Genomic DNA, 16482 nt, shown 5'->3' on the forward strand with positions numbered 1-16482 from the left:
GCTGTTGATGGTCCTTCCTTTTTCAAGGTAGTCAATGAAAATTGTTCCATACGCATCCCAAAATACAGACGCCATAACCTTACCAGCCGACTGTTGCGTTTTCCCACGCTTTGGAGAGGGTACATCGTGTGCAGCCCACTCGGATGACTGTCGATTGGAGTTCGGAGTGAAATGAGTCATGTTTCACCTATTGTTACATCAGTGCAAAAACTCTTAGGTTCATTACGCTTGATCATCTTCAAACACTGCTCCGAATCATCAACTCGTCGTTGTTTTTGGTCAAAAGTGAGCTCGCGCGGCACCCACTTTGCACAGAGCTTTCTCATACCCAAATATTCGTGAATGATACGACGTTCAGTTGATATCTTAAGAGCGTCTGGTATTTCATTCAGTTTCAATTTACTTTTTTGGGCGTCTACTGCGTTTAGCGTCTTCGGACCTCATTTCACCACGTCTAAACTTAGCATACCAATCCTTGATGGTTGATTTTCCTGGGGCAGTGTCCAGCAACTCGGCATCAAGCCAAGTTTTTGCTTCAACTATATTGTTCCCTTCAAAAAGCAATATTTTATCAACACGCGAAATTCCTTTTTATCAATTTTTTTTACCATAACAAAACTTGCTTCACTCAAAATGCTATAATTCACAAACTAATAATCCGACAGCTGTCAAATTTATACACGGATCTTTTAAGGATTATGGCTAACTAAAAAACGTATGGATTTAATTATAGTAGCGCCATCTATGTGTCAGGCCGGGGGCTTTTCAAATCGCCTGTTAACTAAATATTTGTGTATCATTCTTAATCAATTGTAAATAAACATTAGTGTAGCCGAAAATTAATATTCTTATTCTTAGATGGCAACACATGCAAAAATTAACTAGGACAATGCTTTATGCAGTAACGTATAAGAAACTAGTAAGGTCGATGTGCTGATCTGATAAATCAAATAGTAATTAACATTGTACCCATGGCCAATACAAATAAAAAACGATATATCGTCATATCAAAATTGTTTAGAAGGCATGAATTTCCCGCTTAAAGGAAACTTGCGGACCCCATAATTCCGATCCACCGTATAAATCTGCAACGAGGCGCAACCTCAAGGAAAATAAATTCTTCGGCGTTACCGCCCCGAAAGTTTTCGCTATTATTCCGTGGGCCAAAAACCGCGCCAATGACGGCGAACGATACCCGATTCATTAAACGGCAGAGTTCGTTATCCGACTAAATAAATGCCTTTAACGGTCGACGTTCCGTTATCGTTCTCGTAATTCATTCGCCGAAATGAAGATTTAATGTTTCCATTTTCTTATCTGGAATGCTCCGGCTCCAATAACTGCGACAGTTTGTTTTGAAGTAGTATACGAAATCGTGTACCGATCGGCAATAATATTTTATGCATTTTACGATAATATTTGGTATCATCAATCATTACCGTTCCATACTTCAGTTACGGGTACGAGCTAATAAATCAATGCAAAATAAATACAACATGGATTGATTTATGGAGATGTGGCAAAAGTTCATCAGTGCAGAGGAATGGATGTCATAACCCACATAAATAATTACTTGTTGAGCACAGTGATTGACAAGTTTCAACTTTTTGTGAGATAATGAATTACTAAAAGGAATATCAAAGTAATAGATTACTTGAATGTATCATGATAACTTTTGCTGCAATATATATTAGTCAAAATATTTTCCATCATTGTTTACAAGTCAGAATGTCAGCCAAGTCAGAATGCAACAAGTAATAATAAAATGTGTGGTGAATACTCTAGAGGCGGAAAAACTTCCCATTGGGGCTGCAACAGTGTAAACACTACAACTGTTATGTAGCTGAGCTTTGCCATAGAAGAGGAATACTTTGGATCTGTCACTCATTATAGCTCGTCTTTTTAAAAAAATACATCCCGTATGAATCGTTCAATTGACATCGATGGACTGCAGATAACTTTCACTTGGTTTTAGCACCTCGTAATGCATTAAACCTTACTGAACCGCCATATGCAGACTTGAAACGTTTGCCATTTTCCTGCTTTTCTGTTTTTCTGCAGATCTTTGCCATTCAATGTAAATATTTAAAAATAATATTATTATATAGAGTTTCAACTGGGTTATCGCTCAACAAGTTTCATTATCTTTTTTTTTTGGTCCTTCAGGACGTTCTTCACAATCACCACTGTTAAATAGTTGAATCCAACACCAACTATTGAGCTATGACAAGGCAGCATAGAAGTTCCCAAAATTGAGTAATGAGACTCGGAAATAACTTCTAAATAAAACAACAAAAGTAAGGAATGTCGAAAATACAATGTGAGCGTTTTATGGGATAAATCATTATTTTATATATAGAAATATAAAAACCATCAAATTTAATAGTAATCTAGTAAATGAAATTACCATAATGTCACCTAATATACATAGCCTATATATGGATTAAGATATTCTTTAAAAAATATCGAACTATATATATTTAAAATATAAACACTCTAACAGCGAGCACAACATGACAATACCAAACGACACAAAATTGTATAAAGTATTTAGTGCACTGTAACAACGACGCTCTGAAGTTAAAATCCACAGTTGACGATTTGTCGTATATCAAACGAGGTTGTATCACATTTTTTTGACCGTCCAAACTTCCAAAAGATTCCACAGCGCCGTACGATTTGTTGAACAAGGCCACGAACTATTTCATCGTTTCGACAGCCATATCGACTCGGATTGTACAACTTGTCGTACGACAGACTGCATAGTATGTGAACTGTTTAAAATTATTAACAAAACATAAGAACATTTTCTTATTGGTTTACTGTCTCTTTTTGCTATGTTCTCTCCATTTTACTGAACCGTACCGCTAAACGCTGAACTACAAACCACACTTTCTACGACTAATCCTTCCATCTGGTTACAACTTGAACTTGAACAACCTAGAGAGTATCCTAGAAGAGATCCGGTCTTACCCAGCCTGGTGACATGTATAAAACGAAAAATATATATGATAAATCTAATATTATCAAAGCCGGAATTGTATATATACTTTATATCGTTCTTTTATTTATTTAATTTTAAAATACCTAAAGATATTTTTTGTCCAAACACGACTATACGTAAAAGTAGTGATATTAAAAAGTTTATTTTCTTTTTCCTTATTTTCTGAGAACTTGAAGGCATTTTTCTGAAATAAAGTCGCAACAAATGGGGCCCATAGTTCGCAAACAAAAGCAAAACTAAAACCTAATATTTCTTCCGTTGTGCGTTATTAGAATTTTCATATCAGATTATTTGAAACGGTTATGGAGAGGCAATAGAAACCTAGCAATAGAGATTTCCGTTTTAATATAGAACATGGTTCGAAATATCGGCACTTACACGAACATAATACTTGCTTGAACATTCTGGTATTTATATGGAATTAATATGTCTGACTCTGCAAGGAGCACAAGCTATTTTCATTAAAAAAGAAAACGATGGCATACAAAAAATGAAATTTAAATTAAAAAACTATTAGTGTTTAAATTGATTACAGCTTCCGGAATATGAAACCAAAACATAAAAACATTTAATATTGTATAATCGACTGACTGAAACTCAGCTCTGAAAAACTGACCAAACCAGACATTTATGCCGCATTTTTACTTATTTCTAGAACAAAACATATAGTATCATGTTTGTTTTCGAAATGGAATGAAAAATGAACGAAATGGTAATTTAAGCCCAGTCTAGGTACTAGCGTAATTGGCATGGTTATTAGCTTTTTCAGTCTTTGTGATAAGCTTTGAATATCATACCGAAAAAAAGGGTGTGGTTTTTAGAGTCAGTCAACAGTGCATATATCTGGCATAACATAGTTTTTCACTAAATTTGAAACATTTGGTCAAAGTTCAGTGGGATATCTATTCTGATTTATTAATGATAATGTTATTTAAACAACGCCGGTAAATATATTTGAACGATTGCTTTATTCAAGATATCACTAAATTCGATTATTTATGAAAAGATATTTTATAAATAATCTAAATTTCGGTCTATAATTGGTCAATTAATTGGTATTTTTCTATGAAGGTTATGGGAAACCAAAATACGCTACTACTCTTTTCATTTTAAATACTAAAGCCATTTTCACTATTAGTCGATCCACTTTCAATTATTGGTTTACACTTTTTACCTTTATTACATAATTTAAATTCCAGAAATTTGATACATCAATGTGCAGCAGGTTCATAATCATCAGTTCTGCCGAGATAATGAATAATACTTATGTAAAAGGCTGTATCAGCAATGTGAGCTTTATCAACTCAATTACGGGTAAACATTACTAATGGAAATTAACACATTCAAATAGCAGTTTAGAGAGGAGCAGGTACAGGTAAAATTGCATCCTCGCATGAACCTTACTATTACTCGTTCTGATCGATAGTGTCAGGCTTCACCATTCGGATTATGAATGGTTTAATATTTTTTAAGGTATGAAAAGTTAGATGAACGCAATTTAAATAAGGTGATTAATATAGAGAGCGAATTCATTAAATGTATGAATTAACGAGACCATGCACAAGAAAGTTTTGAACAAGAACAAAAAATCTTTGCCATTTTTGGATATAAATCTCCTGGATATATTTTCAACTGATAGCCATATTCAATAATATTTCTATCAAAATACCGATACTATAGCACGATACCAACGTTTATAGCTTCATCTGACATTCGTCAGGTGATCAAGTGTCCAGATTTTATGATCGTTTCACCATTTCTTTTGAAGCTTATCGCCGTTATAAAGGGTTTCGCAATCGTAGCCCTTCCATTACTGTTAGCTATGTGAAACTCCCACTGTGCTGCTTTTGTCGAAATATTGGAAACTTGGTCGTACTCAAGTGAGTGTTGAGTTCTGCGATCACTTTTGTCGCAGTAGTTTTATGTTGTCTGGCCGTAATCCTTTTTAATGTTCATCGATCTTTGTCAGTTAACGTTGGCTTTCGTCGATGACGTTTTGCTATGTTTATGATATATATGTCGCCGTTGTATCAGATAATATAGCCGATGAAACGTTAAACAATTCAGACAGCTAATAACTCTGAAATATTACACATTCCACCAATAAGGTGTATAATATACTGAGATAGAACCTACAGGACTTATGTACAGCATGTAAAGTGACCAATACATACGAATCGCATAAATTACCGGGGAGTAGTGTTGCCAACATGCTATAAAATATACTATCCCCTGTATATAAATAAATATATTTTTTACTTATTATTACATATTTTGCACTAAAATTAAAATAAAATAACCAGCCATAACACAATATCACTTGTAATGCTACGTGAAATAAAAAACGTCAAACACGACCAGAAACATGAGAAAAAGATGGAAAGCATCGAACTATTTTTAATAAAAATATACACAATTATTTATAATTTGAAAAGCCTGATCCAAAATTTCATAATCATTAATAATTTTCCGGTTTCAGATAATTTTCGGTAACCATTTTATAAATGGCATACTCTATATATAGGTTTGTTCAGTAGCATCAATAAAAAGCTGTAAAAAATCAGAAATCATCAGATTCACTATATATTTCCAATTAATCTAAAATGAAACTACGGATAGTAGTGCAGATAAAACAGTAATTACGATAGAATATAGTATAAATATCAATTTAATATTAATAACAAGCAATGTATTATATAATCATTATTTTTATCAATAATATTAATCATTATTAGACTATCCTAAATATACGTTTAGAGAATAGTAATAATAAAAGGCTGTAAAGACTCCCTATTCAATATATTATTAACACTAACAGTAGACGCTCAGAAGGGCTTTACAAAATATAATTACGACGTTTATAGATAACCGAAGAATAAATCTAATATAATGTCATAAATTGAAAGTGGGACCGTCTCTGAATTTATGATATTATGTGGTCACATTCAAAGATTGATTCTGAGAACTAATACAGAACTTTAAATAAACGACGGTATCCATGAATATAACGGATCAAGACAATCAAGTCGAAAATTATCCGACTAAATCGTTGAATTCATATGAATTGCAGGCGTTGTCTTGCTATTAAAAATTAGTGTACCTATTATTTCTTCAATAAGACAAAGACACATAAGTCTGTAATACATTACATAAAATATTTTTACTTTACGTTGCATTGGAATCGCTGGCAGATACCGCTAATAGAGTATAAAATATTTCATTTTCTTTTTAAAAAATGCCTTAACTATCCAAACTAACATAAGATTCACAAATCAAATTAATATATCTAAAGATGTACAGCTTCTGTTGGTTAACTAAATAAATATACATACATACATATTCCGCAAACCCTCAAATTTGGCAACAATGCAAACCAATAACGGATAAACTTTCCGGATCCACTTTTTTCCCCTCCATCTAAAAGCTTGTCATCCGAAAATTTAGATATGCCGAGAAGTTTATTTTCACGGTATTTTTAGTAATATAGAGTTTTTTTATTTTCCCTTACGTCGTTTCCCCTTTTCCTTTAGCGTCGTCGCCCCTCCCCTTTCTGTCGTTTTTTTTTGTTCGTTCGAATCCGTCGTCGGCGCTTGAGGTTCGCCGCATTTTCAGTTTCTAATAAATTTTCAATTTGCAGACAAATTAGTTTCTTTTTGCCCGATTAAATGGAACATTATTTCCAGCGGAGGGCGTTAATTTTGTATGCGTCATAGTTCAAGGGCGATAAAAAGCCTGAACCTTGTTGAACTATAATTTGCATCATGTATAAAAACCATGACTAGGTAGGTAACATTTATTGTACCTTTTTTAGGCAACTGATTTAACAATGGTGTTGCATGATTTTGCGAAGTGATCAAAATATCATCTTCCAGATCTACTCCTCTTACTAGTAATTGTTTGGGGAGCCATCTCTATGACCTCTGTACTAGAGACACTCCCTATATTTTTAATTATAATATAATACCCCGAATATATATCAACATTCACATGGTGGAAAAATCTTTGTTCAGGACTCTGAGCAAGCTTACTCTGGTTCATGGTGTCCATTTACACATTTCTATAGAGATCACTAATTCTGAAGTATCTTCAGGCATTAACAGCAGCACTCCTCAACACTTTGCATGCAACCGATGAATGTGTCCAGATTGATGTTCCTAACATAGCGCCAGCGCAGTTTTGCGTCCAGTATCATTCATAAATATTTTGCTGTGTGTACTACAACCATTATATCAAGCCATCAGGAAGTGCAGCATTGTACTATATTGCAACTCAAGTATATCACCGGTGTACATTGTCAGTGTACACAGTGACTAGTGGTAAAATGACAGTTTATGGTCAAACAAGTTTATGAAACCCGTATATATTAATGAATCATATGGACAAACCTAAAGTAACAATATATCACTTAAAATTACTTTGAAACATTTGGATAGCAAAATGTTTACAATAAACATATTTTATACTCCAGTCTAGTTTTCAGTTATGCCTAAATCACTATATAATCGAACAATCTCGATATATGATCTTGGTATGTTATAGCAATAGTTTTGTGTTTACTCTAATGAAAGAAAATTAATAAAACAATTTAAACATTCTGTTGAATTTCCTGAAAATTCCATAGGCTTCATATACTTAAGGAAACTATAAATTTGATATTGCAGCAAAACCTAACCTCTGACAGCTAAATGTACATAAATGCAAATACAAATTCCTCATGGTTTTGTTCAAGTTTGAGAAATACTTGACCGGGTTATAGTTCAAATACAGGACAGGTTCAGATACACGCGACAGGAAGGTAGGTTTTTAAATGACAGATTCGCGCGTCAGTATCAAAAAAATGTTTCACGATCGCTGATGTCATATCGCATCACTGCGGTCACAAGACTTTTGTGCTTGCGACTTCTTTTTATGGGACTACTTGAAATTCAAACCTGAAACCCAAACGGACCGAGAACTACCAAAACGTTTTCTGAAACTATATATCGCGAAAATTGAAGCACTGCATTTCTATAAATTATATTATTAAAACAGATAGTTTGATTATGTATATTTATAAAAAAACACCATACCTGTTTACCATACACTGTACTTCCCAAACCCTAAATGAAGACAAAATAAACCTATATAAATTATTTTGCCGCGTGATATGACAAAATGATGACAAACTCAGCGAATGTTAACATTTATTGATTAAACAGGTTTATAAACGTAGGCTTCAAATATGTCACGAATATTCACGAATTGCACTATACAACAATAAATATATCTCAAGCATAAAAATATCTAATTTTAAGCATTCATACCTGGTAACAATACAATATTTTTTTGCAAATTGCTAATTAACTCAAGTTTATGAAATTGTGATATTTTTCTTGCTCAACATATCTATTTAGAAAGCTTTCTCTAGGAGACTAGATTTTTCATTGTCTTTTCGACCCTAAATTACTTTAAGTTTTACTTAACCCATCAAATCAGGAAGAGAACTAAATGTTCTTTTCATATTTATTTTTAATAAAATGCTTGCTGATACTATACAAGGCCCCAGTTACACCCCTAAAACTATAATAGCCAACACATTTCAGCGATATTGGATTTCGATTAGACTTTGTCATCATTTGATTTGTCCGATCTTATTGAACGAGCAGAACAATCGAATAGATAATATCAGGTTATTAATCTAAAAACTAAACCTAGATAGACATCCGGTTGTTTCCGCAGTACCATACGGCCCACACTCTATTTACATCAGTGTCGCTAACGATGTTTGTTCGATAAATACGAACAATAGAATCATTGCATGGCAATGAGAGCCTGAAACTGTTGTCTTGCCCCATAATCGAAGTCATTAGTTAGATTACCGTGTTCGGCGATTGAATGCGCATCGATTATGTGTCCATAATATCCAGTAACGTTGCGCTGAAGGATGTGTGTGTATTACAAAGCCAATCTATTGTGGAAAATATAGATTTAATTAAATCATAAACAAGTGTGTATCGTAAAACCTGAAATTATGCCATTAGTGAATAAGGTGAATATTAATTAATTTTATATAAAACTTAATTTATTCCAAAATAGAATATTTCAAACCTTCACAATTTTGTTACACAATGTTTGCTGCATTTTGTTTGGGGTTAAAAAATAAATGACAATAATTAATAGTTTTTTAAACACATAGGATATGTATGGTTGTTTATATCAATTAAAATATCTTAAAGGCTAATTTATCTCACTATTTTGATACGGACAAAATTGCTGCCGCCGCTTTGGTCATAAATTTTTCCCCGCATTTCATCTGGGATGATCTACAATTTTGTCACTCGCCAGTCGGTAGGCTTAACCGGATGATCGCGGTTCGAAGCCCACGTTAAGTAGTAACTCCAGTCCGGATAAGTCCTAGTACAAAGGAGACTCGAGATGAATGCTAGCTTAACAAGTGAGTAGAAAGTGGTTTATAAATGCCCAAAGTGATGAGTGCTGTTGAGCTGGAATGAGTTTTTCTGCTGACAAGTCATCGAATAATTTTGAGAGTAGCTGAATAAAGATTTATACCAAACCTGTTAAGAATTATCTAAATAAGTAGTTGTGTTGTAAACAATACGTAGACGCCAAAAAGATTTAGCGATGATAAACATGGAAGAGTATTTGCCTAAGTTAGACATTGAAACTAGAGAATTTTAAGCTTTGTTTTTGATATACGATCGACTGTTTGAACCACAAAAAAATAAATAACATTCGATCTGTCTGTGATAAAAATGTTGGAAATGTGATAAGAGGGTTACAAAATGAAACATCCGAGATATTAGTGAAGATGTTCCCGCAGAACCAACAACTCCATATTCATTTAAAATAAGATACTCTCTTCGAGCTTATAAATTTCAAAACATTACCACAATACATCATTTTAAAGCATTTGTTATTAATTATTTCCAGATCGCATTTAATAATGAAGGTTTAACAATTTAACTGTCAATCCTTGTCCCAAATACATGTTTCCATTTTTAATATAATGTAAATAACCTGGAATATTAAATAACCGAAGCGATCAAATTAATTTGTATGTAAAGTTCAATCGAGCTAAACTGAAATGAGCGTCTATGAATTGTGCGTCCTGCAACTTTTATCAGATCCACATCACTCACAGATATGAAACGATCTCGTTTTATTGGTGGAATTCCCGTATTTCCCCGCTGGGTATACATTAAACGTCAATTTGATTTAAATTATTGGTCTGCCGGGAACAGGAATATGCACAGCGTTATAGGGATGGTTTTGAAATATTAGAACCGAAATTAGTAGATGGAATCCATGACCTTAAACTTGAACGTATCTCTAGAACCTCTAGAATAAAAAAATGTAAAATATCAACGAATAACAGAATAAAAATAGGTTCAGTTTTAGGGTTTTATTTATTAATCTGATTTAATCTCGATTCTGTAAATATTATTCATGTCAAAGCTCAGTCATTTTAGGTTTCAAACTTGTATCACTATCTTAAAATATTTTTCTCATCCACGAATGACCTATGACTACGAAAAAAGTAGCGTTTACAACAGATTTAAAGAAAATGGCTGTCAAATGTCGCTAACAATAAACAAACTCCATTTAAGAATACTTGAAGCAAACCGAACCACACGAACTTGCCGAGCGTAGTCTTACTCTTAACTTTAGCTTAAATAGTTTAATATTATTATAATGTGGGAAATACATAGTGATTTATTTATACCGTACTTGTCTTGCTTATGTATTGATGCAAGTACAACAAAACAGTAGTAACAAATTAATTTGTAAATTAAGATTGTACTAAGCATATCTAATTAAGATGCAATTAATTTTAAAAAAATTAAGAACACGTTAATATAAATTTCCGTGTTTCTGATGTACTAATTTTACTGCACTTAACAAAAAACAACCTGATTCACTCAAAGATCCAAAATGATGAATTCAAAATTAAACTGAACGAAAGCATCAAACGAAATAATTATCAATTTAACTGATGCACTACAACTAAAAATTATTGTTAAATAGTTGTTATATATGAAGCAGAAAGGCGACGTCATTTTGCAAACAAATGCCATTAATGCTTAACCAGATCAGATATTGCGATAAGTCAAAATGCGCTGATTCTCAGTATTTTTCTGACGTCAAATACCACCAGAAACATGAGAAATATACAGCAAGCGTTTACATAAAAAATGTACACAATTATTTACAATCTGAAAAGTTATAACATCAGTCAGGCTACTTCAATTCTAAAAACACTGAAGTATTATATAATTAGTTTGATTAGTGCGAACATCAAAATGAAAAATCTACTGAAAATTGATATGATGTACAAAACTAATTAATAAATACATGAATTTGTCGATATCTTCCACTGGCAAAAATTGAAATGTAATTTTTTTTGTAATTACTACTTAATCCAAAAGCTAAATAAAATTGTAAACTATAATTCCCAATAAAACTGCAGATACAAGGGAAAGTTGCGGACACAAAACCCGGCAATAAAAGAGAACGGGTCATCAAACAGTAATTTACTAGAAAATGTCCAGTTCGGTGAACAGTTTCTTCTCAAAAAATATTTCAAAAGCTGGAAACACACAAAGCAATGTTTTAAAACTCAATCATCTCTTAAACTTAAAATACCTCAAAATATTGGATTAAAGCAAATCATAATACACCTTATTACAGATTTAAAAAGAAAACATTTTGAAACAAAGAAATTTATTCAGCTATATTTCTAGATGTACCCTAACCAATGGATAAAGTATGGTCCCGAATAGTTGGAGTTGGCATACAAATTACCAATTCCTATAAACCTGATTATCAAATCTTAATTAAAACATTATTGCATTATTACATTAAGCAAAATTACATTGTAACCCATTAAAACAGTGTTATTGGACCAATTTTATATTATATTTATATTAGTCATATTCTAAAATGTGAAGTACTCCGCGAAAATACTCGCTAAAATATTGAAACAATTGTAAATAACATATAGTACAAACAGCTGTCAATAATATTACCAAACCAAGAGCTCGATGAGTACTTTATTTATTTATAATACAGTATCAATGCAGTGGAGCTCAAAATACAAAATAAACAGTAATCTTACAGGATGCGGTAGTTTAAATAACAGATTATTCAAGAACGAATCAAGAATGACGCAAGAATAATTAAAATTTTATAGAACATACATTCCAGAAAAAAAAGACTAACAAAACATTCTTATAAAATGTATAGAAAAAGTAAAATATAAAACGTGATAATTCACATTTGTATTTTAAAAAACTAAGCTCAAATAAAAACATTTATTGCTTTTTTCAGCTGAGAAAATAGACGAGAAACTGCATAAACGTACAACGGTGCGAATGGGCATTCGAGTGGTACAAAGAGCTTTCGCGCCTCCCTCTCCCTATCGATACGTCCCGGGCGGTGGTAGAACAACCAAAGAACAGGCGAAGCTGAATAGAAAAGCGCTGCTCTTCGGCTGCAAGAGCGCACCATTAGATAACAGGTTTTTCACGAGTCAGGGTAAGTATAAAACGTCGATATAGGTGTGTGAAAAAGACTGTTAAACAGATTGAAATAGTTTGGATTTTATGTAAAGTGCCTTGAATATATTGTGATATTAATTTTAATTGATCCTAATATTCCTTCATGTACATTTGCTGTGAATATAAATTCTAAAATATGCAGGCTTCAAAACAAAAACTTTTAATATACTTGCAAACTTAATACACTATTGACACGACTGTACAACCCTAATAATTCTATCGACCCAGTCCTATTTTAAATAGACGAAACCCTTTTTATGCGAGCTAATAAGATAAAGATACTAATTTTTCTTATAAATATTAGAATTATTGAACTATTTAATTAAACTATCGAAATATTGCTAACATATAAATAATTATGTGTAAAATTCTTTGTAATGTAAATTTTGTATATAAAATAACCAGTGTTGATTGTTGATGACATAAAAAAGAGAAATTCACCAATTTAATTCTATCAGATCAATTACAAAATACAAAAGTGTACAAATATTATACGCTCGATTATCTAAAAACAAATCATTCAATTTAAATACATTCTTCGAAATTTGCCACAGAATATGTTAATTGGAAATGACCAAGTTACATTATGAATTAAATTATTATTATTATTATTAATATTAATTATTATTATCATTATTATTAAAATCAAAGGATTCACTATAAACATACAAAACCAATTTATAAATATATTGGTGGATACATTCTAGTTTGGTCGTGATTGCATTGCTTTGCAGGTAATATAAGTTTTCTGTGAGGTATTGTAACTACGCTGTGTACTTCCAACATATTTACTAGACATAAAGCTTTTTAATTACTCTTTACTTACTCAGATCTATGATGCACGGTTTGGATGGCACACTGGATACTTTCGTGTTAAAAATGCAGAAACATAAATAACAAGTCAATAGAAAAGCCCCCGCGGTCTGACGTATATATAGCGCTACTAGAATTAAATGCATACGTTTTTTTAGTTAGCCCTAACCTTCAAAAGATGAGTGTATAATTGACAGCTGTCGGATCATTAGTTCAACTTCAACTTTTGTTACTGTGAAAAAAAAATAATAAAAAGGAATTTAGTGTGTTGATAAAATATATCTTTTTGAATGGAAAAAATACAGTTGAAGCAAAAACTTTGCTTGATGCCGAGTTTGCGGACACTGCCCCAGGAAAGTCAACCATCAAGGATTAGAATGCTAAGTTTAGACGTGGTGAAATGAGCACCGAAGACGAAATATTAAAAAAATTTACAAAATGATTTTGAATGACCATAAATTGAACTTGAATGAAATAGCAGACACTCTAAAGATAGCAACTGAACGTGTACATCATATCATTCACAAATATTTGGGTATGAGAAAGTTCTGTGCAAAGTTGTTGCCGCGCGAGCTCACTTTTCACCAAAAACAACGATGAGTTGATCATTCGGAGCAGTGTTTGAAGATGACCAAGCGTAATTAACCCGAGTTTTTGCGTCGATATGTGACAATGGATGAAACATGGCTCCATCATTTCACTCCGAAGTCTAATCGACAGTCATCCGAGTGGACTGCACACGATGAATCCGCTCTAAAGCATGGGAAAATGCAACAATCGGCTGGCAAGGTTATGGCGTCTGTATTTTGGGATGCACATGGAATAATTTTCATCCACTACCTTGAAATAGAAACACCGTCAACAGCGACTATTACATAGTGTTATTGGACCATGTGCTGCTTCACCACCATGTCACAAGTCAGCGAAAACGGTGGTAAAAATCCATCCATCAACCGTATTCCCCAGATCTGGGCTCCAGCGACTATTACCTGTTCTTGGATATCAAAAGAATGCTCGCTGGGAAGAAATTTTCGTCGAATGAAGAAATGATCGCCGAAATTGAGGCCTATGTTGAAGGAAAGAACAAATCGTACTACAAAAATGATATCGAAAAGTTGGAGGGTGGCTATAATCAGTCTAATTTTGCCAAAAAATTTGTTTTACTATGGTAGGCCGAGGACAATTTTCAATTAACCCGTTATTGTATCAATTACTCCCAATAAGTGCTTTTTAAAGTGAAAATATTAACAGATTATAAGCAAGAAACTAATAATTGAATCAATCCATCAAATTCTAAGCTGTCGAGAATTAAAAAAACGTTTGATAAATAATTCAGTTTCTTCTTTGATTAGATTATAAAGTAAAAATCTTATAAAAATGTTTTTACCAGGAAAATCAAAATCCGTCGAAGCAGTACTAACAGTACACCACCAAGGCCAAGAGGTCAGAAGGGACATCACCGTTGCCCACCATTCCATGCCCGAATGCCATAACAAAGATGAAGAATTCGCCGATGCCGATTTCGTCAGGAACAAAGGTAACCGACGTCAAACGTTTAAGACCCAAACAATCTCCGACCCATTTTTTGATAATTAATTTAAGTGAGGCTTTCAACGCTGCGTAACTTTTTCGAAACTAATTTTATCATTTTAACTTCGATCAAGTTATTTTCTGTTTTCCCGACATTGTCTATATCCTTTTTAGGCGGCGGATACTCCGGGGAGGGGTTTTTATTGTTTGCCGAGGGATAATGGCGTTCAGCCCAAAGTTGTTCCGATGAAGGATTTCGAAGTAAAATTGGGGGAGGCCGAATCTTTTGTTTCGGGGACAAATTGTAAGAAATTGCTCGTTTGCCTTGATGGCGAATTCAATTAGCCAGTCTCGCTATCGCGCTAATTTTCCTAGGGAACGTTATCCGTTTCATATCGTTCAATTCAACGAAATAGAAGATTGTACAAAAGTATCATATTTGTTAATTTGAAAATGTTAATTTAAAAGCGAATTAGACAAAAATTAGCGATTGACATTGGATTGGGCGTTAGCTCTGTGTTACCGGTAAATTATAAACTACTGTAGTGACCTTGAGGGATGTCGAATTTTACATCATGGAATAAATGTCTACAAAATACCGAGAAATATAATCCCAGATGTTGAACACGGGCGGGGTGCCATCAGCGCCAACTAGAACGCGAAAACGAATCGGCAACCCCGAGACCTTTATCTCGGAGATTATTGAAGGGTACTTCTGTATAACCAACCCTAAAGTGGTGACCCCGACGTGATCTTTCGCAAAATTGGGTTTGGAATCGTGAATGGAGGGTACGTGCAACATGGTGTATTTTACGTGACCGTTATCTTTTTTTATACAAAATTTTCAATAGTTTTAATACGATTCTTTTTCGATTTCTCTATTGTTCCTAAAACATTACATTCTTTCAAACATTTGTTCCTCATTAAATTTTATTTTAATGCTGGAACAATGAACATTTATTTCTTTCACAATCCTTTGTATGCTTAGAGTTCTATAAAATATAGAAATATTCTTAAAATTGTTTTGTATTAAAAAACTATAAAGCGAACTTTGGTAAAATAACTAATATCTTCTGTTTTGTTATCAGAAGATAGCATGTATACAAATTAACACGATATTCTGATATGTATCTATAAGTATATCTGCATCTGTAAGTTGCTTTTGAAATGGGCGTTACGTTTACACGCCACCTTAAATAGAACAACGTTTCTCCAAATATTTAAATCGTACGTAAAATTTCATCGTACATCTATTATTAGTAAATCAAAAGGATCTTCTGAATATACACACAAGTTACCAAGAACAGATATTTTTTAACAAATTAATGAATTAAACTAATAAATGCATTTAACTATGACAGTGATTGGTATTTAAAATATGTATTTATATTGCTGTAATGTTATTCCTGCAGTAGTCACCAAAGAAGGCAAGAACGTTGAAGCAACTAGATAATTTAGTTAATGCAATGCTTTAATACCAACTCATAGTTAAAATATTCAAAAATAATTAATTTTAATATACTTATAACGTATTAAAAATTTCATGAACGTTCATATAGTTGCATAATCTGATAAGCC

At 32.8% G+C, this 16482-nt stretch overlaps 2 protein-coding genes across 3 annotated transcripts in view; one reads left to right on the forward strand and one right to left on the reverse strand.

The window, feature by feature from the left end:
* The window catches only part of LOC143195714 (phosrestin-2), a 486868-nt gene that overhangs the window by 388486 nt on the left and 81900 nt on the right, over positions 1 to 16482 (forward strand). Inside the window, exons 7-8 of one of the 2 annotated variants that reach the window (XM_076403137.1) lie at positions 12332 to 12538; positions 14765 to 14911. In XM_076403137.1, coding sequence (XP_076259252.1) covers positions 12332 to 12538; positions 14765 to 14911 — 354 coding nt within the window. The remainder of the gene's footprint in view (positions 1 to 12331; positions 12539 to 14764; positions 14912 to 16482) is intronic. The other variant, XM_076403139.1, reaches the window with a different exon arrangement.
* LOC143195715 (14 kDa phosphohistidine phosphatase) overlaps positions 1 to 16482 on the reverse strand; it is a 311279-nt gene that overhangs the window by 211705 nt on the left and 83092 nt on the right. The window lies entirely within an intron of this gene.

Source organism: Rhynchophorus ferrugineus, unplaced genomic scaffold (assembly GCF_030347505.1).
Source record: "Rhynchophorus ferrugineus isolate W39M unplaced genomic scaffold, kcgeb_rfMv2 rfM4, whole genome shotgun sequence".
NCBI classification, from domain to species: domain Eukaryota; kingdom Metazoa; phylum Arthropoda; class Insecta; order Coleoptera; family Curculionidae; genus Rhynchophorus; species Rhynchophorus ferrugineus.